Source organism: Megachile rotundata, chromosome 7 (assembly GCF_050947335.1).
Source record: "Megachile rotundata isolate GNS110a chromosome 7, iyMegRotu1, whole genome shotgun sequence".
NCBI classification, from domain to species: domain Eukaryota; kingdom Metazoa; phylum Arthropoda; class Insecta; order Hymenoptera; family Megachilidae; genus Megachile; species Megachile rotundata.
In genome coordinates, this window is record NC_134989.1 from 5,987,885 (window position 1) to 6,015,842 (window position 27,958).

General features: G+C 36.1%; 1 protein-coding gene across 3 annotated transcripts in view; it reads right to left on the bottom strand.

The window, feature by feature from the left end:
* Dad (Daughters against dpp) overlaps window positions 1-27,958 on the bottom strand; it is a 145,260-nt gene that overhangs the window by 107,482 nt on the left and 9,820 nt on the right. For all 3 annotated transcript variants that reach the window (XM_076533233.1, XM_076533235.1, XM_076533234.1), the window contains 2 exons: window positions 19,328-19,372; window positions 13,945-16,951 (listed from right to left, as the gene is read on the bottom strand). In XM_076533233.1, the coding sequence (XP_076389348.1) occupies window positions 13,945-14,809 (865 nt within the window). In that variant the 5' untranslated portion in view covers window positions 14,810-16,951; window positions 19,328-19,372. The remainder of the gene's footprint in view (window positions 1-13,944; window positions 16,952-19,327; window positions 19,373-27,958) is intronic.

Genomic DNA, 27,958 nt, shown 5'->3' on the forward strand with positions numbered 1-27,958 from the left:
TACCACGCATGCAATAATTGTGTGTTGGACTACCAGGCGCTGAATTATCATGCGCCGAAATTACCACGAGTTGAATTATCAAGCGATGAATTACCATGCGTTGAATTACCACGCGTCGAATTACCATGCGTTGAATTTCTACGCGTGGAATCACCAAGCGTTGAATTTCTACGCGTGGAGTCACCACGCGTTGAATTACTACGCGTGAAATTACCACGCGTCGAATCATCACGCATTGTATTACTACGCGTGGAATTACCACGCATCGAATTACCACGCGTCGAATTACCACGTGTCGAATTACCACGCATCGAATTCTCACGCGTGGAATTACTACGCGTAGAATTATCACGCGTCAAGTTACCACGCATCGAATTACTACGCGTGGAATTACAACGCGTGGAGCGACCACGCATCGAATTACCACGAGTCGAATTACCACGCGTCAAGTTACTACGCGTTGAATTACCACGCGCCGAATTACCACGTGTTGAATTACCACGCGTTGAATTAGTACGCGTAGAATTATCACGCGTCGAGTTACCACGCATCGAATTACTACGCGTGGAATTACAACGCGTGGAGCTACCACGCATCGAATTACTACGCGTGGAATTACAACGCGTAGAGCTACCACGCATCGAATTATCACGAGTCGAATTACCACGCGTCAAGTTACTACGCGTTGAATTACCACGCGTTAATTACCAAGCGTTCAATTACCACGCGTTAAATTACCACACATACAATTATTTCGTGTCGAATTGTAACACATTGAACTACCACGTGTTAAATCATCATGAGTAGAATTACTACGTATTCAAACACCACGTGTTCAATTACCACGCATGCAACTATTGCATGTAAAATTACCGCGCATGCAACTATTACGTGTAATTTTACCACGCGTTATATCACCATAAGTTGAATCACCACGGGTTGAATTACCATGCATATAATTATTGCGTGTTGAATTACCATGAGTACAACTGTTACAAGTTGAATTACTACGCCTTGAAACACTACGCGATAATGTACGACACGTTGAATTATCACGCGTTCAATTATCGCGCGATCAATTATCACGCGCTCAATTATTATGAATTGTGTTATCACACGTGGTCTTGCTAAGCGTTGAATAATCACGAGTGAAACTATTACGCGATCAATGATTGCAAGACTTATCTGGCGTGGAATTATGACGAGGTGAATTACAAAATGTCGAGAAATGTAAAGTTTTTTAAGTTTCTTTAAATCTCCTAAGATTTGTCAGTCATTTTGTGCACATTAAATGTATAAAATTAAAAATTTGTCGGGTATACGTGCACTCTTTAATTTTTATTTAGAGCGATCAGAGGTTAATTTCTGATGTTTTAAATTATCATTGCGTTGTATAGTTATGTGATGTTTTTCCATGCGGTATATAATCTTATGAAACTTCTCCATGCGTTGTATAGTCAGGTGATATTTCCCCAGACATATTTCTCCATGAGTTGTAGAGTTATGTGATTATTTCCCTACGCGTCATATCATCATGTGATATCTCTCCAAGCTTTGTACAGTTATGTGATGTTTCTCCATACATTGTACAGTTATATATTTCTCCATACGTTATACAGTCAAGTGACATTGTCCTATATGTAGTACAATCATGTGATTCTCCATGCGTTATATAGACATATGATACTCCTTCATGCGTAGTATAATCATGTGATATTTCTCTGTGCATTGTACAGTCAAGTGACATTTCATGATGCGTTGTATAGTTATTTGATATATCTTCTCTCGTTATGTCCTTACATATATGCATGTATACGTTTGCCATACACGTGGCCAGACCGACCTATCTTGGCGCCTACCTAGTTACGCCAATGTTCGAAGATCATAAATTGTTTGACGATAATGTTTACGATAGAAAATCGTATTCACGGCTAGGAGACATGGCTAGAGCGCAAAAACACGTGAAATCTAAACAACGAACCACGTGACATTAATAAATAATTGAACTCCCTTGGCAAACCAATCTCTGCGTATTTAAAGCGCCTTCGCCTTTTCAAAATTGCTAGTTAATGTGAAATATGTGCCATGTTATGTATTTATGAATGTTTACATCTTATTTTGTATTCAAACTACAGTTACAAAGAAAATTCAATAAAATCAAATATCCACTCTTCAAATACAGAATTGTCACTGAAATTGTTGCAAGTACAATAATATTGTGTGTAATAAATTACAAATGCATTATTAATTCGTTATATACGATAAATTATAAATATATATAAGTTATTTTAGGAGTTTAATGACTGAATAGTAAACCCTGAGAAAGACTAAATAGTTAAAATTTTAACAATTTTGTTTTATAAAATGAATTAATTCATATTATGTATTATTATATTTAACTTGAAAAAAATGATTTATGCTTATTTAGAAATGTATATTTTTGTCAATAATTCAAAAGAAAGACTTCGTAAGTGGCATCTACCCTAACTGTTGAAAGCATCAATAAAATCCATGAGCACCAATTTATAAAAATCGATTTTTTATCAATGGTTGTTGAACCGCCCTAATGTACATTGATAACATTTCAAATGACCCCAAAATGTGATAAATCAAGTAAGCATGTACACATACAGAACTTTACCCTCATAATATTACCACATTCCTCGAATATCTCTAACCAGCACAACAACCCAAACCCAACCGCATTCTCAAATTTCTGTTTTCTCCGAGCGAAAAGGATCAAGAAACTCGTTATCTTGATTTCAGAATGTAGCCTGGCCTAGAATCGAGCGATTCCTGATCCCCGAATCCCTGTGTTCCCGAAAACTACCTGTGAACGTGACTAGTTCAGCCGGTATCGCCATTTCCAAGAAACATCCTCCGATCTCGACCTCCAAACTTTTCTGTTTCTTTTTTTTAAATTTCTTTTTTGGCTACCACTTACATATTTCTATAATGGCTTATTATCGTAAAGAGGCGATGCCTGGTGGGAAAGTCCTTGATCATAACCTGCTCGTTTATTTTCTACCAGTTCTCACAAAGGACCCTAACTCTCATGCTTACTCCTGAAAATGAATACTTTGTGATCCTTTCTAATTTCCTGGTAACATGGTCGTTCAAATATTTAGAAACTCAGAAATTTATTTGAGATCCAATTTGGAAATTTGTGTATAAATTTTTAAATTGGAATTTAGAGATTTGACCGGTTCACAGGTTTCTTAGTATAAACTACACAATCTAAATTGATTTTCTTAAAGTCCACATTAATTTTCATCGAAATGAATTAATCTATATATTACCACATCCGTGCTGGAACGAATAAATTTATTTTTAACATACAATTTTTCAATAGTCATAAAATCATAATTAGCAAAAAAAACTACAATAATTTAACTCTACAATAAATTTTTCAAAAATTCTTTGTCTTCCAATGAGAGTTCAAACCACCCTGAAAGTTCAATGCGGGTCGTATACGCTCCACATAGCACGGAACGCGTTAATCGATTTTTCAATTTCATTAATAATTTGAAATGAAGCATAAATTGTAGGTTTAGCGTAAAATACAGCCGTGTGGAAACAGATTCGGCGCGCGTGATCATGAACGCGGCACTGGCCGGCGAAGTAAGAAACGGAGAGAGCCGACGCGATGCGTTCGGGTTCGGCTGTGTTCGGTCAGCTCGTCGGCTAATGCCGACTGGCCTCGACAATTAGCTGGCGCCAGCAATGACACGCAGCGGCGCCGGGCTGCCCTCCCCTCTCCCCGTTCACTTGCCGCTCACTGCCCCCCACCCACGGCCATCTTCCCCCCCTAGCGATGTTCGGCTATCTCCGCCGTTACTCGCATTCCCCCTCTACCCCCACCACGACCGATTCCCCTTCGCGCCGCCGTTCTGACAAACCGCACATGTTCCACGGCGCCCCGTCCTCGAGTTTCTTCCCTTCTACGCTCTTCCTCCATCTTTTCAACGATCTTTCTCTTTCGTTCATTTTCCTGCTCACTCCTTCTTTCTTGGCAGGCCGCGACTCGCCCAATATACGCTTTATTTTTAGATTCATTTCCTTCTGGCCATAACTTTGATTGTGCGGCTATTGGTAAATGCCGGTCGGCGGCGTTTTCATCTCCCTCTGACACCTCCGTCGCTGTTCCGTTATGGAACTAGTTTTTGATCACTTCAAAATATCTTTTAGCATTAATCTCCGTGGTTTATAATGCGCGAAAATAAAAATGATAAAATCGTTGCAGTGTGGAGAGTTATACGAGGATATAATATAATACATCCTGTAGATTATAGTATTTATGAATACATTTTGATAGTTAAAGGTTGAAATTTTAAAATACACTTATCTTTTAGTATTAAAAGTGATAATGGTAAAGCAATCCTGTTTGTTTATTAAAAACGAGAATAAAAACGTGATGTGACGGTATTTTTAAACGTGTTTGGGATTATTTTAGGACCGGAATTTTTAGAGTATTTGAGGACCGTGGGATTTAGGGATGTGATCATAGGAATCCAGCGATTTGGGGATTAATTTATGGGCTTAGACATCTATGGATTTATGGATTTAGGAATTTAAGAATATTGAAATTTGGGGATATAAGGGCCCGAGAATCTAAATTCGGAAATTAAAGGTCTAGCAATTTGGGGACATGGGAATTTTAGATTTAGGCATTTGAGGTCCTGTAAATTTGTGAACTTCAGATGTAGAGATATAGGTATTAGTGGACGTTAAGATTTAGAGACTTAAGATTGGAAAATTTCGATTTGCAGAATTTAGGAATTTGGGGAAATTCAATTTTCGAAATTGGAAAATTTAGGGAATTTCGATTTTCGCTATTTGAGAATTTGGGAAATTTCGATTTTAAAAATTGGAAAATTTAGTAACTGCAAAATTAATCAGTTTCAAAATGAACATTTTGAAATTGACAAAATTGATATTAGACATTTTGAAAATTTGGTAAATTCAGACTTTAAGAAATTCCAATGTTCAAAATTACAAAATTGAAAATTTAAAAATTTCGAAATAGAAAATTGGAAAGTTTAAGAATGTCTGAATTTGGGAATTTAAGAACGTGCAAGTTTACACGTGCGTTATTGAAAGGAAGCCTACGTTACAGGCAAGCGTAGTTGATTGTCTTTGAACTCTCTTTTCTTTCGCTATTCGGTCGTTCCACGGACATTCTTCTCGCGTTATTTCTCCATTCTCCTTTCCTCAAATGCGTCGTCGGCCTCCTCTCTCGCGTACATATACGCGAGCGAGCAAGCGTGCTGGCGCGACCGGCCCGCCGCTATTATTAGACGTGGAAACCTCAGCGTGGAATCCGAAGGATTTCGTTATTTTCCTATATGGAGAAGGGTTTTCGTTTCGTCGAATATCCGTCACGATTTCGGTACAACGCTTTCGTTTTCATTGCTGGTTATTAACCCTTGAGACAGCGATTGTCAAACTACCTTTGTCTCATTTTGCTATACATTATACGTACAACATTCATGTACCATTATATATTTTTCTACTGTAATTACAAGAATGTCTCCTCTTACGTTCTACATATTTTATGTGGAAAATGTATATAAATTTTCATCAAGTCTTTAGTGTTAAGTACCTTAAACTGCCATCTTATTCTTTTATACATGATAGCCACCTTAAATTATGTTTTTAAAATAATTTAACTTTATTCCAATTTATACCAAAAAAAGATTCTGTGCAACTCGCGTTTTTATTCTCTATAAAATCGCCTCAAAGAGTTAATAGTGAATGAAGCTGCTAGAAAAACGCGTCAAATCACATTCATGAATTCCACGATCGCACTCACGGCAGATCTGCAAAATTAATAGCGGCGATAAGAGGCAATAAAATGATTCCGTACCAATTCCGGTGTTAACCGGCGTTACGAATAACGTGCAGAATTTATCAATTTCATTCGGTTTTAATAGCACCGTGCGCCTATCTGTCGGCGACACGAAATTCACTAGCAAAAACTGTCTCGCCCTATTGACGGAAAGACTCGAGACTGGCGCGGCGGCAAAAAAGAGAGAGTGAACCCGGGAGGCGCCAGTAAAACGCGTCTTTACGTAACTTTGACGATCATTTAAGTCGTTTGCTGCCCAACTTATATGGAGCATATGTCTCGCGAGGTAAAACAAACTTAGCATAAAGTCAATGCTATTGAATTGCCAAGTTCCTAATGAATGTTAGAAAATGTACACGTAACGAGCGTATGATTTGTGACTTTGGGTCGGGGATGGATATTGCACGAATGATGTTCGGATATAATTTTGAAGTAATACGACGATATTCGAAAATAGATAATTCTGTTTCTACAGGAAAGTTTTTGGATAGAAACTGGGAATATAGCTACTCCAAAAATTACTACACATTTTTAATATGAACTTCATATTCTTATTTTTTATTCATACCAGGGTTTAAAGGAATGGGGGAATGAAAACATATAGTAATGTAGAAGCATATAGCTACAGGAATATAAACATATAGGTATATACAGATCTGTGCATACAAAGACGTAAGTATCTAAAGATTTAGAGATCTGGGGATATAGGAATTTGCAACCATGGAAATCTAAAAGATTCTAATGAAATCTAGGGATCTAAGACGATTTAGAGATCTAGAAATATTGGGATCCAGGAATATTGGGTCTTAGGGAATATTGAAGTCTTCGAATACTAGGATACTGGAATTTAGAAATTTTGCAATTTAATATAGTAATATTGCGATGGAGGCATATTGGAATCTAGTGATATTTGGGTCTAGACATTTCGGAGATCCCTGATATTGGAATCTAGGGACATTACAATTTTTGAATTTAGGGATATTTGAAATTAGTGGTATTTGGATCTAGGGATATTCTGGTCTAGGGATATTTGGATCTAGGAATATTGGAATGTAGTGACATTTGGGTCTAGACATTTCGGAGATCCCTGATATTGGAATCTAGGGATATTACAATTTTTTAATTTAGGGATATTTGAAATTAGTGGTATTTGGATCTAGGGATATTTGAATCTAGGAATATTTGAATCTAGGGATATTTTGACCAAGTGGCATTTCCGTTTAGGGATATTTGGGTTCAAGGATGTTTTCGTCTAGGGATATTTAGGTCCAGCTATGTTTTCGTCTAGGGATATTAGGGTTGAAGGATATTTTCGTCTAGATATATTTGAAACTGCTGGTACCGGAAACTAGAGATATCCCAATTTGGCGAGATTTTAATCTAGGGATATTTGTACCCAGGGATATTGGAAACCCCTGATATCAGAATCTAGGGATATTGCGGTTTAGCGATATTGGAATATAGTGATGTTGGGATCCAGTGATATTTTAGTTTAGAGATATCTCGGACTAGTGATATTGATATCTAGGGATATAACGATTTATAGGTATTGGAATCTAGGGATATTAGGATCTACGAATAATGGATTCTAGAAACATTAGGATCTAGGTATATGAGGACGGATAGTGATTTATGGATATGGCGAAATAGAATTCTAGAGATATAGCAAGATAGAAATCTAGGTACAAAGGGATACAGACGAATAGGAATATACAGGGTGTCCGCGCCAAAGTGTAACAGCGCGATATTTCATGAACTATTGATGTCACGAAAAAGTGTTTATATGGAAATTGCAGGGTAAGAGAAGCCCTATGTTTTGGCGGGAGCAAAATTTTGTTATTGTTATTAATTTAAAAGATATGATGGTGAAGTTTCGTTTTTTAAATGGAACTATATATCTTTTTTTCGATCAGGCGATAGTGCTTTTCAAGACGAATTCATCAAGGTTTTATGTACTTACTCGATTTTTATTAGTTTTCGAGATATAACGGTTCAAAATTTAGTGATTTTCAGCAGTGACGTCTCGGCTTGAGTAGTAAGTCATAAAATCGGTCTTATTGTTGCGGTAAGTGCCGCGGGTTTTACTCTGCCTGCCGAAACTGATAGCCGAAGCTCTACGGTCCCAACGGTAAGTCCGAAGAGAGCGAAACGGAAAGAATTGTCCATTACGCTCTAAGTTTTCCGCATTGAGGATGATGGACAATTATTTCCGTTTTGTATTCTTCGGACTTACCGTTGGGACCGTAGAGCTTCGGCTATCAGTTTCGGCAGGCAGAGTAAAACCCGCGGCACTTACCGCAACAGTAAGACCGATTTTATGACTTACTACTCAAGCCGAGACGTCACTGCTGAAAATCACTAAATTTCTAACCGTTATATCTCGAAAACTAATAAAAATTGGGTAATTACATAAAACCTTGATGAATTCGTCTTGAAAAGCACTATCGCCTGATCGAAACAAAAATACATGTATATAGTTCCATTTAAAAAACGAAACTTCACCATCATATCTTTTACATTAATAACAATACAAAAATTTTGCTTCCGCCAAAACATAGGGCTTCTCTTACCCTGCAATTTCCATATAAACACTTTTTCGTGACATCAATAGTTCATGAAATATTGCGCTGTCACACTTTGGCGCGGACACCCTGTAGAGATCTAAGGATATATGAATTTTGAATCTAGTAATTTAAAAATATACTTCCTAATAAAAAACACGTATGTTTCCCTCCTACAGTATGTGTACAGAAGTATTAAAAAATACGTATATTTAAAAAACAAATTTTCTTCATAAATTATTTAAGTAATAATTACAAAAAGTTTGAAATTTTAAATCGTGCAAAATACATTCTTACACGTTATTCCCCCTAGAAAAATACCTCTAACTACGCTCCTGCTTGATGTAACGAATTCGAAACGTCATTTCGATACACGATTATCAGTACAGAGATATAAAAGTCCGCAACCGCGTTAATCACGCGCTTTATTAATTAAGAAATCCATTTGTCGTTTATCCTGACAAGATCGACGTAAGCGTCAGCGAGCACGAAGAGAAAAAAAAAACGAAACATTTTTCTAAAAGATTGTCGTCGTGACATTTAGGCGTGAAGCAATAGAAAAGATACGAAGGCAACGGCGATAAATCGTGTCCACGATATTGGACAAATGATCATGGGAGCATTACTCTAATCGTTTTTATGGGCCCGCCTTCTACTGGTGGAATGCTTGCGAGAAAACTCGTCAGAGGATATCTCGAACTGTACATTAAGCAATATTAACATACGGACTTTACGCGGTAACATAATCTAACATTCGATTTCGTGTCACAGTTCAATGTTTGTCATCGAACGGCAATCGATCGATAATCTGAACACCTGGACTATCTAACACAACGTTCATTTAATTCTTAAATAGAGAATAAACTTGCCATAGAGAGTTAATATTTTTCTGTTATTTGTCTCGTGCATTATTTTTGAAACTTATTTTTATTTCGTAGTTAAAACCCCGAGTAATTAATACGAGAACTTTTGGAAATTTGAAATTGTAGAAAGAAATGTGAATTTGAGAAATTTAATTAAACTATTTCAACATATGAGAATTTTAGCATAGAAATATTTGAGAATCTGATATTTTAAGCACTTGATAATTTATGAATTTACAAGTGTGGAAAATTTAATAATTTGTACTTTTAGAAATTTAGATATTTGAAATTTGACGAAAAATAATTTTTAACTTGAATAATTATTTTTGTTGAGAAATTATATTCTAGGTATTATAATTCTAACATACGTTCTAACATAATTGTTACAATCCTAATATAATTATATTCTACTCCTTCCAAGCCTAACAAATTAATAACAAATTTCCAAAAGTGCCACCCATAATAATTCTAAAAAAAATATTTCCAAAGTGAGTATCCAGAAAAACGTGAGCACCCCTGTTAGCAGTCCCGAAACGTCCCACAATTACACGGTCGTTAAAATCAAATCGGTGTTCCTACCAATTCTAATCAGCTGGAACAGAATCGTAGAGGCACGCTTCATTGTTAATTCCCCTGGCAGTCTAAAACGTCCTGTTTCATCAAAATTTATTACTTTAACGCTGGTAGTTGGACACCCACCGAAAGTAATCAGAAACGTTAACACGTATCGAACACTGTTCGCTATTCCGTTCCTGTTCCTTTTTCTTGCGCTGGTTGGGTTCGTTTAGAAAGAATGCACCCGATCGAAAACGCAATTCAATCGATTTTATTCAGTTCACGGACGCGTGTACTGGCCATTTACCTAGGGAAAGCAATCAGGTGGACATCGCTAAGGCTAATCCTCGGCAATAAATTATGGTTTTACATTGACCCGAGCCTTTAGGCTCGTTAGCGAGTTGCGTCCAAGTGACGATTAGCATTTTGCCTTACGGCTCGTTGCCGTTACAATACCGGCCTTTCACGTCGCTAAATTATTCTCTCTCGTCTGGTGAAACAACGTTCGACAAAGTCGAAAAGTAAACGACCGCTGATTTAACCGAATACGCTCGGGTACAGGTGTTTCTAGCATTGTACGCGAACTTTGACACCGGAGCTAACTGAGCCCGCTAAACAGACTTTATTATACTGGTGATGTAGCACTGCTGATACCATGCTGGAATTTTGTGTGTGTAGATTTTACTCTTGTGATCATTTTTTAAATTGTTGAAAGTTGGTTTAAATGATATTTTAGTTATTTTGTTTTATTACAGTTTGGATGTGAAACTTGTGGTTGCTACAGATAGAAATTTGGAAATTTTAAGTTTTGAAAATTAAAAAATTTGGAGATATTTGATGATACTAAAATTGAGGAATTTGGGGTTTGATGATTTTTAAATTTGAGTTTTTGGAAATTCAGAGATTTAGGAATTGAAAATTTAGAAATTTGAAAGATTAAAAATCTCGAGTTTTGTAAATTAAGAAAGGGAATTTGGTGGTTCTGAAATTTACACTTCTGAAAATTGGGAGATTTGAATTTGAGGATTTGATAATTTAGTTGTCAAATTATATTTAATTTTCCGTTAATTTAGGAATTCAAGAAATTGAATTCTGTTAATTAGAAATTCAACATATCTATATTTTTAGAGATTCGAAATTTGCAAACTTACAAATGTGAGAGTTTGATAATTTCGAACTTTGTAATTTCAAAATTCAATATTTTCTTTGTGCATATAATATTCTAAAAAATAGTTTTACTCAAATGAAAAGCATGGTATTTAAAAAATAAAAAATTTGAAGTAAACTATAAAGTGTTTTTATGTTCTTCTAAGAAATACGTATTTCAAGAGATAATTGCTAGGATAAATTAAAACTGGACACCCTATATTTACGATATCCTCGAACAACACTATACGGATGACTATATAAATCGATTATCCATGGAATTTACGATGCCGACACCTGATGACTCCTTGAGTCATCTAAACAGATTACTTAACGTTTGCGGATGGAGAGAAAATGTACTATCATTCTATAATTCACAAATATAAATAACTCAACGAGGAAAATAATATTCTGCGTTTCTGCAATGTACGAAAATGTTTTTCATTGTCAATAAATTTATTTTTCTTCAATTATTAGCATTTCCTAATACAGGGGTTCTCAAAATTATTTTGTCCGAAGGACCCTATTGAACATTTTTTTTGGATCCATCGCATAATTACATTTTTACTCTATTTTGTTAATAACTAGTTGAGTATCAATTGATAGAAAAAGTCTTGATCATGTAGGTTTCTTATCAAATCAATTATTTGGTTAAAAGCAACAAGTTAGGGAATGAAAAATTAATTTCCAAATTCTTTCATGGAGTACAGTTCAAGAACCTATGCTCTAATATTCAAGTTAGGAAAGTTTGCAATTATATTATAGGAAAATATTGCTAAAAATTGTACAACTCTCATTGCATTTGCATTCATTTTCCAATACATTGCAATCCAACATTATTTATGACATACTTAAAACATGTAACAGCTCTAGCCTTAGCCATATAACGAGACTCTCGAATTTAATTAGCTATATAACCACCTACAATTCTAGTTTTAATCATCACTTTCCTTTATTTCAACTCACATTAAATATGAATGATTCATAATATAAAAAGCAGCAAACATTGTTAATACTGAAACTTCTATTATGTTCACTAACAGCTTTAGCCTCAGCCATATAACGAGACTCTCAAATTTAATTAGCTTTATTTAATCAGCTACAATTCTAGCTTTAATTATCCTTTTCTTTTACTTCACCTCATATTAAATATGAATGATTCAGAAGATAAAAATCAGCAAATATTGTTAATATTGAAACTCCTATTACGTTCATTAAAGTCTAACAAGCAATTTGATATTTTTAAAAAACTTTTCTATTCTTCCGTGAATTAATAATTAATTTCTCATAATGTTTTATGGAACAGAATCTAAAATTAAAAAATAAAACTGCAACTTTGTTATATATCCTGATTTTTCCAGGAAATTACAAATTTTATATTAATTGAGAGGCCAGTTGATTATATAAGTCATTATGATGTAAGAAACAATAAAAAAGGCAAGAAATGTAATTTGTACACATGTACTTTTAAACTGAATATTAAACCTTTTCCTTGTAGAAGAAACGATAAATTGATATGCATTAAATTATGTGTTTGCAGTTTCCGTCATAACCGTAACAGAATAATATTTTTGTACCAAATAAAAATTCAACTGGTAACGATTTCTGTATCAATGCAAAAATTGATGTAAATATTTTTACGTTTCTATGCACAAACAATTCCATCGATATACGTGATTTTCAATTTTGCGTTTCAGCATTATATTTATCATTTTATCAGTACTCCAAATCAAACGATTGTCAGACGTAATATCTAGAGGAAAATCACATTCTACCTGTGTTAAATATTCTCCAATGCATCAAATGTATAATACTGTTAAATCGCAGAAAATGTTATTACGCATTTAGCTTACGTCTTTTTTATTATACACTTTTTTTCTCTCGTAACGCTGCCCGATGGTGTCTTATCACCGCTCAGCGTATGAATTATTAATCGGTATATTCTTTGAATTAAACGGAGAGAAAGAAGATATTACAAAAATGAAACGCATAAGAAACAAACTGCATACTGAATCACCGAAATTATTGAAAAAATAATAGCATGAGCAAGATTGTTTGTAATCCGCTGCACGAGAATCAAAACAAATGAAATCTATTAACCAGTGCATTATTTCATCTCTATAATTAAATTATCGACTTTCAAAGCACAGCAATTGCCCGAAACTTATCTGAACTATAAAGGTCATCTCTATTTTTATTTGCAGCGTGTTGAATACGCTCAACGATACAGCTCTGTTAACGTTCTTTGATAGTACTCCATTTAATATCAGATTTAAACGTCACTTTTTTAATATTCAATTTTTATATTTTCGTTATGCGCGGGAATGAACAAATGCATTGAAAGATAATAATAAATACATTAAAATAATGTACTCATTATACCATAATATTGTAAGTTAAATGTCGGAAGAATCTAAATTATAGAAAATTATATTCTATTTAAATAAAAATTATAATTTTTAAAAATAATTAATTTGAAAAAATATTTAACACTAAAATAGGAGTTTAACCTAATTTTGTTTTTACAGAAATTAATACCTTCTCAGTGAATCGACTTTAATTGTACATGAAATTAATAAATTATAAATCAATTATAATTGATTAATAAATTATACTAATCCCTGATAAATAAATTACAAGTCAATTATAATTTATATCCTGAAATGCCTGTATCTCAAAACCCCTATACACCAAAATCCCTAGATATCGAATTCTCTATGTACCAAAAAGCCCTATATTAAAAAGTCCCCAGATGTCGAATTTTCTATGTGGCAAAATCCCTATATTAAAAAGTTCCTAGATATCGAATATTCTATGTGCTAAAATCCTTATATTAAAAAATCTCTTTAAGGATTTCTATATCCCTAAATGTTGAGGTTTTTGTACCCCTAGATCTTTATACTCATTTAAACAAATTTTTTATTCATATAACCTGTAACGGAATAAAAAATAAAAAAGAAGTGAAACTTACCGGGTTTGCAGAGCCGGCTCCAATGGTAAGGGTTACAGCATATGTATACAGGGTCTTTAGCGGAATGACAGACAGGAAGTCTCTTAAGCTCAGACGAGTGAGCTAGATCCGGCCACCGCCAGATCTGGCAGCAGAGCAGGTGAGGATCAATCGGCGCGTTGTCGTGCGAGCCTCGTACAGGCACCCTGCACCGTTCCGGTCTGATCGATAACGTGCATGTGTCCTCCGATCCGGAGTTCCGATCGTCATCGTTCTCCAACGACGAAGAACGATGAAGTCTACGATGATGTCGATGATGATAATGATGATGGTGCGGGTGATGATAGTGGTGGTGATGGTAATGGTAACGATGTGGCCGATAACACTGTTGCTGTTGCTCGGGATCGTAGCCGTCCTCGGGATGTTGATGGGGCACGAGGATGCACGAACCGAGATCGGCACCGGAACTCTCCACGGCGGTGAGTAACATCTCTAGCTGATTCTCCTTGAGCGATTTGAGGAGCTCCTTGCACCTCAACAAACGAACGGGATCCTCGTCATCGTCCTGGCTCTGATCACCGCCACAGCAACCTTGTTGCAGTCTACTCGACGAGATACGGTTACCACCTCCACCTCCTCCTCCTCCTCCTCCTCCTCCGCCGCCGCCGACTGCACCTCCTGACGACGCTCCACGCGCTCCTCTGGTTGTTTGGCCCGTCGCTGCCGTCACGTTACTCGTGTCGTTGTCGGTGCCGTTCGTGTTGTTTGCGCGATGAATACGTGACGAATCCTCTTGAGCTTCACACTCGGTTTCATGCTCTCCACGGACCTTGGCCTTTAGGAGACGTCTAGTGAGCGCCGTCCGTTTGCTCCAGAACATGAACATGAAACAGGATTTGCGGTTCGCGCATTTGGGGGCCAGTACTTTTCAACGTAGCCGCGCGGAAAATAAGAAATATCTGGAATCAGTGTCCCGACGCGACACCGTGTCACCACCGCGCGTTCGACGGCCACACTTCCCTCCTCCTCCTCCGCCTCCACCGCCGCCTCCGCCCCCTCACGATTCCGCTCCTCTTCCTCCACCGCTCACGATTCCGTCCCGTTCCTCTTCCTTTCTTCGTTAACGTCGGCTTCTCTTTCGCCAACGCGACGAACACGCCGGGAAACAGAAAAAAACGGGACACGAGAAGTATGTACACACACCGTCGGGAAAAATAACAAACACCGTTCCACCGACGACACACATACGAACGGAATCACAGACGAGATGACGGTCCCCGAGCGACTTCTGACGGGGCCAGCCACACGCGCGTATATTTATTTATGCTCTCCGCGTACCTCGTGCACTTTGGATCACGGTCCCGAAATAGTGTGACAGTCCCCCCGTAGTTTCTTCGTTTGTACGCTCTCGTAGCCGTTTAAACGCGCCACTGTCTTCGCACTTCTGAATATTTTTCAACTCGATACGCGAGGAGAATAAACCGGCTACCTTTATCCCCGTTGGTGTTCGTCGATAACTTTTCTCGAACGAGGTTACCGTCCGTTGACCTTGAACTCTCGTTTTACCTATACGCCACCGTGTGTGTACGCTGACTGGCCGGCTGATCGGTGACGCGCGCACGTACGATAGCAACCGATTTCGATCAGCTGGAACACCTTCCCGTTTTCGAGCGGAACGGTCCTGTGACACTGGTAGAAGTCGGGATCGAGAATATGATCGATGAGGGGGAAACGTAGTGCATAATAATATCGACGAAAAGGCACGAGGGCTCTCTGTCTTGGACGGTCAACTTGGTACACGGTGCAACGGTCGCCGGCGGGGTTACGGACGCGCACTATTAGTATCACGTACACTTGTTATCCGTTGGATGTAGCAGCACGAATCTACGTGCACACACGACACCGGGTTCTTGACTTTCCTCGACGCTGTGTATATCGACACAGCGATGTTGGTGCCTTAACCTCCCGACCCGGCACACACAACCACGATCACATCGTCGTACTCGCGCGCGTATTGAAATAACGTGTACGTGTACGTGTATCGGCGCGATCGGTAAAAAAAAATTGTTTTCTGCTTAGGGAACGATGCAACGATCAGCGTGTCTCGAATCTTGGCCACCCTGCAGGATACGATAGTGCCGTTTTCGTTCTTGATACTCCTTTGCCCGTGCCGTCGCCAATGCCGGCGCACCGGCACCGCATAACAACAACGACGACCACGGCGACGACACTTTAACCTCAAATCCGAGATTGTCGCGTCGATCACTCCCCGTCATCCGTATACGCGTATCACCGACTGACATTTTCCGCTCGCATCGTCCGTCCTTCTCTTCGCTGTTCACCAGTGACACGCTCGTCGCTCGTCACCCATCGCCGTCGCCGGCCTGCGGGCTTGTTCGCGCGAGGCGACCGCGAGGATGCGCACTGTCACATTCTTGAAATCGCTGCCCAAAGAGCTAGCGAGAAAACGTTGGCGGAGGGGGACAATGCGAGAGCAGGACCGATAAACGGCAAAGGAGAGAGCGAAATACGGAGCGAGAAAAAGAAGGTAGGGAGGACCGGTGCACGTTCTTGATCGGATATATAACTCGCGGAGGGCGAGAGAGGTCGAACGAGAGTAGCGCTTCGGTTTGCACTTTTAAAACTTCGACGCGTACGGAACGTGCGACGACGGAGAAGAAAGTTTCGTCGCGTTCAGAATTATGTTCAGTCTGCTTGCGATTCGGTTTCTATCACTTGATTCTCCTGGGTTTGGAGTTTGTGTTTGATGCAGTGATGGTGCTTGTCTTCTTCGCGCACGAATACTGACGTCGTCACGGGACAAACTGTTGCGAGGAACAACCGCGATTACGGCCGTAACACGACTCGACTCGGCTCCGCTCGACGACGCGACTGGTACGCACGAGGTCCCCGTCATGAGCGCACACACCGATTTCCACCGCCTCTTCCTCCACCTCCTCGTCGCCAGCGTCGCTCGTCTCGTCCCGTGCGTCTCGTCCCGGCGCGCCGATACACCGACCGCAGCATACTAAATACACAAGGGAGATTGTTAAACATGGCCGTCGCTACCGCGCCATTATTTGCGGCATTAGCCGCGAGAGGCGCCACTCGCGCCGCCGCTCATATCTGTCGCGATGCGCCGCTGCATCGCGAGTATTCTTTCCAAAATTCTACAAACTACTTTATTCACTTTTGCTCTAATTTATTACCGTTAATTGTCACCAACATATTACTTTAACACTGAAACTATCAAACCGGTCAAATGACCATTTTATAAGTTGATTTCAAGTTATAAAATTTAAGATAGTTTTCTTGAAATCTATATTGAATTTTGTTAAGTAAAAAAATTAATATGTACAATAATTATTGTTTCTTCATTTGTCAACTTTGTTTTTAATTAAAAATTTGCTTAAAAGTGTGCATTATATACTAGTAGGTTTAGTGTTAAAGTGTGTAATCGTGTGTTCTGATTCCTTGTGCAAATATCGTTTATTTAGTTTAGTAGGGTAAACTTTGAGTAATTTTGTTGATTATAGATCGAATGAGATAGAGATTGCTCAGATATCATTTTACGATTTACTGATGTATTGCTTTAGCATTTTACGGTTTCATCCTGCTGTTTCACTATTCTATAATTATATCATACTTTCTATGCTCTTTTGCCGTTCTACCATTGTGCTGTTTTGCTATTTCAGTATAGTACCATTTCGCTATCCACATGTCTTATTTTTTGGCAGACTAGTGGAATTATTTCCAGTTGAAATATGGAGTCCTTGAAAGGCTGCTGGAAGATAAGATTATATGATCATAGATCCCGTATTCGCGCTTCTTGCAGCCTTGTAGAGCAGGATAAGCGGTAGAAGGAGAAGGTAGCAATGACAGGGAATGAGGGAATAAAGCTAACAAGGGCGGGGGCAGGTTCTTCTAGGTAAGAAGAGGGGCAAAGCGCAAGGTGGACTGATCCGAAGACGGGGGCGTCAGCCGGTTCGGTCGTACAGTCAATAGCAAATCTGGCTTTCTTGTGGGAAATGTGCCGACTAAGGGAGGTTTGTTCCATTTGAATTTGGGGCAAATTTATAAATTTTAAAATTCGGGGGCTTGAAAATTTATGAATTGAGAATTCGAAAATATAGAAATGGGGAAGTTTGGAGTTTGAAAACTTTAAAACATAGAAGTAAAGCGATTTCGTAATTTGGGAATTTGAGAATATTGGATGTGTAAAAATTTAGAAATTGAAATCGTAGAAATTTAGCAGGTGAAAAATTTGGAAGTTTGGGATTTGAATGTTGAGAAATTTAGAAATGTGGAATTTGGAAATTTAGAAGTTGAAAATATAAAAATTTAGAATTTTGGGATTTGAAAGCTTGAAAATTGAAAATATAGAAATTTTAAATTTTGCGGTTTGGAAATTTATAAATTGAGAACATAGAAATTTGGAAGTATAGAATTTAAAAATTTAGAAGTTGAAAATATAAAAATTTAGAATTTTGAGATTTGAAAACTTGAAGATTGAAAATATAGAAATTTAGAATTTTGGAATTTGAGAAATTAGAAATTCAGAATTCTAAGATTTAGAAATTTAAGAAATGTGATAATTTGCAAATTTATGAGTTCAAAAATGTAAAAACCTAAAAATATGAAAATGTGAAAATTTCAAAATTTGGAAATTTGGAAATTCTTCAATGTCGTACTTATCCTAATCTAAAGAAGGACTATGTTGCATCCGAGTGTACATAGTTGTTCAAACGGTCGAGCAGACTGACGCCAGCGCCTCTACGTAGCGCCAGCGCCAGTCACCGGCATGTATTCCACCCCGAGGGTCAACATTCCACGACGAATTTCTGTCATGATATCTCTCGTAAAGGAAACGTTCGTTTGCTGTGTCATTATTGCTAAATGACGAAAGAATGTTAACGTAAATGTGCCGTCTGCTTGAAAAGAAATTGTCTCCCTCTGTATATCTACTGTAATTAGTCTTCAACTCCGAGTGCAAAAAATATTCTGCACTCTGCACTCTACAAACTAATTTCTCAACAATGAAAATAAATAATAATTATAAAATTATAATAGACATTAACTTCCTAATGGAATGTGATAAGTTAACTTGTCATTTAGCTAATCAGTTTCATAATTTCATAATTTTTTATTTTTATGCGCGCCAATATATTTTTATTTAAAAAAATGCTGTATTTCCATTTCTTGTGAATAATATTTTTTATACTATTTTTACTATTTGTTATTTCAGATTCAAAAATGTTTCTCGTCAACAAATCACTTGATTTAGAAGTTAATATATTTAAATATATGACTTCTTTCCATTTTCAGTTTTCTTCTTGCACTTGTACCAGTTTGTGGCTCTGATTGAGGTTTTGAATAATTTTTTACTTTTCGTTCTTGTACATACCTGAGTTAATCAGCAGGAATAAATATTTTCAGGATCATTGGAAATCTGTAACAAAATTTCATGAGTTATGAAATATGCAAAATTATATAGGGTCTGTCATTAAATTAAATGCTTGTATTTACTAATCTATTAACACTTTGAATACCATCTGAAAATAATGGGAAATAAATTCAGTTAAAAATTTTATTTCCAATAAATCTACTAAATAATTGATATAATTTTTAGTAAGCTTACCTTCCTATTAATGAATTATTTATAATTTATAATGTAAAATGGTTTTCAGCATAATAATAAAAAACAAGGGTAAATAAATCATAAATTTATGATGTTCACTTAAATTTTGTATAATTTCATCGTTAAAAGCAAAAGAATTAAAGAGCAACACAAAGTAGCAAATAGAAAGCTTGAATTGAAAACTGAAATTAAGATCGTATCTTGTATAATTGCAATTAAGGCGTGCCTTACTACATACATCCGTTTTCACTGTGCCAGTCAACGTGTTAATAAGCTTCCGGTCGATAAGAAGTTAAGACGACATTAAAAGATTTCAACACCAGAGTTAATTGCATTAATAAAAGGATAAATTATGTAATTCCATTGTATTTAATAGCAAGAAAATTGCTTGAAGCTATATTTTAATTAAAAGGTGCGTACATACTATCCACGCATAATAAGACGAAAATCAGTATGTAGTATGAATGCAATATACTGGGTGTTCCATCTAACTTAGATACTTGAAGTATGTTATATATTTTTAATAATAAAAATATTACAAGAAAAAAAATATAATTATGTATCAACTAATAATTTTTCTCAATGTTATATTTTTTAATATTTCAAGGTCATCAATTTTACTCAAGTTCGCTGCATTTGTTTATTATCATGATGTAATGACTAATTGTAAGATCAGAGTTAACAATCCGTAATGATAATGTTTCACGTCATTAAATTAAAGCATGAAAATCAAAACATGAAATTACAACAAAGGGATTTTATTTTAATATTTAAAATAATGTGCAACTTGAATATTATTAAATAAATGATTATTTGGCTCTCCTTTCATAAATGTACGATTATTTGAACCTTGACTAATATCAATAAACATATTTCTTCCAGCTTCAGTATCAATCGATTCTAAGAATCCATCATTCTAGCTAAGTTGCGAGTACCGATAAGTTTTTGATTGCATTTACTGTAATCAATTCGCTTTAATAAATCATTATGACTGTAAATAATTGCGTCAATCTTATGAGTCGGTGCTATTTTTAAATCAAATTAAAAATTTCAAGGTCACGACGTTAAAGCGACGTGATTTTGTTGCTATGACAATGATTTTTTAATATTTTTACAAATATATTTTTTGGATAAACTTTTCGTTTACTGTGTCTGCTCTTCAGCATTAAATCATTTGTTCTACATTCGTTTTATTATTAATATCAAATAATTTAAACCTTGAATATCATCTCAAGGTCAGACTTGACCCCCTCAAATTTATATGTTCTTTACTGAAAACTAGATAATGTCTCAATATTATTAAAAATAACTGTTTACTATTTTTGAATAATTCTGAATTTTTATTTTTGAATAAAACATCGTTTTAACAAGTACATAAAAATACAAGTGTATTATGTATTAATTTTCGATAAAAATACACGCTATATGTAACTATATAATTCTACGGCATGGTAGTTAAATATTCTAGTTAAATTGTACATCCTGTATAGAACTTCATAAAAACTTAATTTTAATTCTCACATTAACATTTAATGATCTCAGTGCTCCACAAAGATTGTACTTTGTTTATAACAAACCAGTTCGATGAAAAATAATACATAAAAACGTGTTTACGAATAATAGAAAGATAAGAAAATTTGAATGGGTGTCACCCGTTGAAAGCTAACGGAGTCCCATTAATTTATATCACAGCGACCATATTGAAAATGACTTCAGAGGATAAATCAGCGTCTTGACGCATTAAAGCTCGCTCTTTTTTTGTCGACCGCTGTGTTCGTTTTCTTCTGAGATGTCTAGACGCGTTATTTCACCGTTGGAACCCGCTCCGAAATGATATAGAATTTAGGAAGTTATTTAGTTATGTATGTCTGGCGTCCTGAGCTGGCTAGTAATCAGGCGCCTGGCCTCCGCAAACTGTCCCTCGTTCTTTCTCTCTCTTCTCCTCTCCGCTCTTCAAGATTTCTCTATCTCTCTCTCTCTTTACCTCTCGTGCTCTGATTTCCTCTCGTTCCATCGTTCGTTCATTCTGTAAAGCCCGGTAAATTCTCCAGGGCCGGCCACGTTCGAGAGATGCTTTGGTTCAATTAACCGACGATCAAGGTGCCCTTCCATGTCACTTATGAATGCACACTCCAGTGCAGCAGACGCACCCTTAAGAGATGTGCACAAACTTTTTCATTTACAAATTTTTATATTTGCAGATTTTTACACTTTTGTTGTTTCCAAATTTTAAACTTTTTCACATTTCGAAAATGGTGAGTTCTTTGACTTTTATTGTATTAACTTTGTTTTATATATATTTCTACATATCTTTCAAATTTCACTATTCCTGAATTTACTCTTGAATTTATAAGTGAACAAAATCTTAGATTTTCAATTTGCTAGATACAACATTCGCTGGATCTTAAAATTTTTATGTTTCAAATCTTTATATTGAGATCCTAAAATCTCTTAATCTCTAAATCTGTTAATGACCCAAATTCTTAATATACCCAAATACTTGTACCCCTAAATTCTACTATGTCCAAATCTCTACATATCTGTTGAAATTGCAATATCCCCGAATTATATCTCTAAATCCTTAGATCCCCAAATCTAGAGATTTAGATCTAGTGCTCCAAAGCCCTATATCCTCAAGTCCTAATATGTCCAGATTTCTATATTCTAAAATTGCAATACCCCGAAATCTTGAGATCCCTAAATCTCTAGTCCTGCAAATCCCTATTTCCCCAAATCTTAATATGTCTAAATCTCTATATTCTAAAATTGCAATATCCTCAATATTCTATATCCCCAAATCTCTATATCCCTAAATCTCTACATTCTAAAATTGCAACTCCCTCAAGTTCCTCCCCAAATCACTGATTCCCCAAATCCCTATATCTCAAAATCTCAATGTACCTAATCGTACCTCCAAATCCCAATGTCCTCATATCCTTACATCCTCAAACTATATCTCCAAGTCCCTACATCCTAAAATCCATATATCCCAAAATCCTTACACCATCATATTCCTATATCCCCAAATCCTTATTTTTCCAAATTTCTAAGTCCCTAAATTTCTAAATTCCCACATCTACAACTTGTCATTACATCTTCAAAAGTTTCTAAAGATTGTTGGTAAACCTTTGTCTCCTTGATTAGGATATTTTTCATAGAGAAGACAGATTTGTTCTTGACTGTACGTATTTCTAGTCGGTACCCGAGCGATAAAAAAGCCTTTTATCCATTCGGAGAACGATGACATTGAAAAATTCTATTTTCGCGACCCCTCGTAATGATGGTTTATTTTTGTGTCGTTTTGGGCTCATCTTCGTTTTGTTCGAAATTATGTTCGTCTTTTCTTTTTGTTGTTTTGCGTTCATATAAAATAGTTGCTTCTTCGAATTATGACTTTTGTAGTTTATTTAAGAACTTACGTTTGCGCATTTTGTTACGTGAGTATTATTTATTTTTATAATTTCCAAACAAAATTTTAGGGATAATTGTATTAATTTTACAATAAATTTTTATAATATTATTGTAGTATTTTTCTTATCGTAAGGAAATTTGACTTTTGTATTAAATGTAATAATATCATTGCAGGAACTGAAATTTTTTTTGGAAGAAACTGGTCCCATGTCGTCGCGCGATATATCGCCATACATTACAGCGCCATGCATTATATGGACACCCGTTGTGTCACCACGTGTTTCATTGCCACGGGTTGAATTATGATGATTGAATTATGTATCACGTGTTGAATTACCAAGTGTTGAATTATTACGCGTTAAATCTCTACGTATTTTCACGCGTTAAATTATTAGGTATTAAATTATTAGACGATGAATTACCACGCGTTGAATTATCACATAATGCATTACCACGCGTTAAATTATTCTGTGTTAAGTTATCCGTGTTGAGTTATCACGCGTGAAATTAATACACGTGAAATTACAGCGCGTTGAGTTATGACACGTTGTATTATCACTTAGTGAATTTCCACGCGTTAAGTATTTTTTGTTGAATTACCACGCGTTGAATTATTCTGTACTGAATTATCACTCGTTAAATTATTACGTGTTGAATTATCAGGAGTTGAATTATCGCGCGTTGACTTATCAGGCGTTGAATTATGATGCGTTGACTTATCAGGCGTTAAATTATCATACGTTGAATTACTACACATTAGATGATCACGTGTTAAATTAACATGAGCTCTACGATTATATATTAGAATGTATCACATTATATTCGAAATTATTGCATCATTACATGTTATATAGCTGCATGTTATATTGCCATGTATTGCATAGCTACGCAACGTGTTTTAGATGATTCAGTTTTTAATGTAATTACAATACCTCTAAATTGTTAAAAATTTAGATAATTACATTAATTATGTCACTTAAACAATTAATTACCTATATGTTATATAATTGAGAAAGAAACATTTTTAAACTTTTATAAGTTATCCTAGTAAGAAAATAATAATATACAAATTCCAGAACTATTTATTTAAATAAATGTGATATAATAAGACACACATGATATAATAATTGAAAAGGCACAAGGAAAGATTGTAATTGCAAGAAATATACCTAATAATTTTTTCAATTAAGAAGTTTGTTTTCCAACAATTTTTTTAATTAAGAAATTTGTTTCCCCACAACGTCTTTAATTAAGAAGCTCGTTATTAACGTTGGACAAAATGTAAGTTACATACAATTCATATCGCATATCCGTAACGCAACGAAGGGTTAATAAGCTGTTTTACGAAATAAAATAAGCGAATAAATGAATTTCTAATTCCATTTACCGAAGAGGTACGCAAACTTGATAATTAGTTATATCCCGAACAACTTCATTCCTAATATCTCGAAGAGAATCTCTCGTATATCCTCGCTCTATCATTTACGTATTAAATAGCGTCTGCTTACTTATTACAGCAGCATTATTATGCGTTTGCCGAGTATACAATGAAGAATGAAATTGACAAGGCAATCTCGATAAATTTGCCCGCAAATTCATCATTATACGCCGTATCGAGCGGTTAACACGTATTATACGGCCACATAAAGACGTTCGAAGAGAAGGAAATAAAAAGGAACAGCCGAATCGCGATCTCTCCCAAGAATCCCGAGCTGGCATATACGTGTGCTTAACGTGTTTCACGATATTATTAACATTCCTAAACAAACAAAAATGTAGCGGCATGGATCTGAAAGGGAGCCACCCTTCGGCCGGCCAGATTATACGTTCGTCCCAGCGGAGTTAAGGCACAAAATTATAAGCCGTGCCGGATAGCCATTTCGTAACGGACTGCATCAGCGTAGGACCATAGAACAGCACGAGCTTTTGCTTGCTTCTATTTCCAAACTCGAAAATTATTCGCGTTCCGTGTACACTCGGAACTGTTAGGTTGCTTCAGATCGAGAGATCCGCGGTATCTTTGAAATGTTTGGTACTTTGGATATTGAGACTTTGGCGTTTTGGAATTTTTGACAGCTTTGTATTTGGATTTTTTGGAGACACTTTAGAATTTTGAAATGTTTAGAACTTGGAATCTTTTGGAACCTTCTGGTGGAGTCATAGGTTCTTTATAAATTCTGAATAACTTCTTCTAAACTCTCCCTAAATACTTTTTACCTTATCTACAAAATCTCTACCTCTCTGAAACTTCAAAACTCTAAATTGCTTCTCAATTTTTCCTAAATTAAATCATGTACTGTAAAACAATTCTCTCTAAACATCTAGAACCCTAGACTTTTCCTAAAATTTCCCCAAATCAAAAATGAGTATTGTGCTACCTATTTTTCCTCTAAAACTCCAGAACCTAGACTTCTAAAATTTTTTCAAAATTATTTAAAATTATTTAAAATCAAAAACAACAGACCATTGAATCTCCCTCTGTGACCTGAAAAAATTTGACTAACTTTTTCCTAAAATTGTCTATAATCAACAAGGTGTTTGAAGCGACACTTTTAACCGAAGCCTAAATTGCATCCGAGTGTACACTAATCGTCCAAAGACAGCTTAGGGATAACCTAATCTGTAGAGACCGTTGTATCCTTCGTACATTCTTGCTGTTAACTAAGAGAAGCCTAAATTGCACACGACTGTACATACTACAGCTTTGAGCATGGCGCCATTCTTGACATATCGCGCCGATAGTATATACCGGCAGTCGTCTGAACGGACCGTAGAAACGATGTCGAGAACCGACAAGCAGACAGTCCAGCATAAACACTGGCGCCTTGTGAAACAATGCAGGAAGGAACGTCGGTATGAGAAAGTAAAATGCATCGGGTAACTTCAGCTGAGAGATCAAGATGTCCGTCAGATTTTCCCTGACACACTTGTTGAGTACTTTAGCCAATGATAAAAATGCTAATTGATCTGTCGGAAGACGGTGCAGAGTGGTTTCTATCTGACAACATGTAAAATAGGAGACTATTTTTGTAGGAGTATGGAGGTTTTAGGGCAAGGAGTGAGGAAAGCTAGGGCAAGATAGGGAAGAGTTCATGAAATTCATCTTTTCTTTTGAATCTTATTCATTAATTCCATCTAATATTAACAATTGTGCAGATACAAATTATCTATTGTCTACCAACATATTTAAACATATACCAACACCAAGTACCAACCAAGTATTTACCAACAAATAGAATATAAAGAGTCGATAATTGTTGCACGTCTGATAATCAATCATAAGGCTTTTTTTATCGAATCTTTCAGTGGATTAATCTTCGTAGGAGAAATAAATGAACAGAAGTAAGAATACAGAAGAAATATTTCTCGTTGGAGCATGTACAAAGTAAGAACGCGATACTTTTCTTCTTTTGGACGAGGAGGCTGCAACCCCCGGCGGCGCCGCTGTCAACGCTCCAAATTCCAAGCACGACGAGCAGAGCGATCGCCGTCGTTCTTCGAAGCGGCTACTCACGATTCCGCTATAATTCATCTTCCGCGAACCGCGGAGACGTTTCGGGCTATTCTTGGTCCGGTAGAGGCTGTCTTTCGACCTGGACCCCCGATCAACCGGGACGACGCTTTGAAACGCGTGTCAAAATGACCAATCGTCAAAATTTCTCTCTCTTTGCTATAAAGTAATACGAATCTTCTTCATCAACGTTCGTGTCTGACAAATGCTCAACATCCTGTCGTACAACTTTGCACCGCAATTTCTTCCTAATTGAATACTCAAATGAAATCATCTTGCAGGATTTAATGATGTTTATTTTCTTGGATTATTTCATTTTATGAGAACGGATTATAAGACTGAGTGGAGAGAATGTAGTGTTGAAAAAGTTGGGAATTTTGAATGTATGATGTGAAGATATTTTCGAAGTCGGAAATTGTTATATTTAGAAATATGGAGATTTTGAAAAATCAAAACTGCAAATTTGGATGTGTAGGAATTTAGAAAATCATAAATTGTCAAATTTAGTGTCTGGAATATTTAGAAATTAGAGAATGTGGAAATTCAAGAGCAAAATTGCAGAATTATAAATTTGAAAATATAGAAATTTCCATAATCTAAATTTGTCAAATTTGAAGTTTAAAAAATGTAAAAACAATTATTCTACAATATAGAAATATTAAAAATCCAAATTCCCCAGCTGAGAAACATAGAACTTTTTAAGTCTACTTTTCAAAATCCAAAGTTCTCAAATATAGAAATTCAAAACCTTGCAAATATATAAATCCTCCAAAAAGTCCCAAAGTTAAAAAATTCCTAAATTCAACATTTTTCAAATTTACAAATTTCCAAAACTCGAAGCTAACTTTGAACAATATTAAGCAAGATATTTCACCACCTTTGCTGCATCGATGGTTTTAGAGTTATGTTAATATATTTTTGCGAAAGTGACATTTAACATGGAAGTCATTATTTCACCGAACAATTAATCATTTTCTGCTATCATTGTTTATACGAAAATATCAAAGGAAACTTTTTAGCATATTTTGTGATCCAGACGAACAATCAACGCGACAACTTTCCTCTTCCTGGAGGAGATCAAGCCACCTGTCGCTTAACCACGTTTCCATGCGTTTATGGAAATTCGAAAGCATTAACGACATCCGTTCGCGAATGGAAAAACCTGGTTGCCCCTGTGGCAGACACGTATCATGCTCACCGGACCGTGTTTAATCGTCTACATCACTGGCGCCTAACCCTACTTAATTCTTCCTCGTAAAACAACCTGGGATATTCGTTTTTCCGGTTGCTGCTGCTTTTAGAAACATTTATTTCCTCTTGTCTTTAAACTTCTACATTGGTTCTCTGAAGTATGACACATTATGTTTATATAAATCGGATAGAGTGCGTGTCGTTTGTAAGAGGATAAGATTTTAGAGATAAATCGCGATGAATGGAACAAAGTAACAAGTGTCATGTAGCTATTTACTTATTAC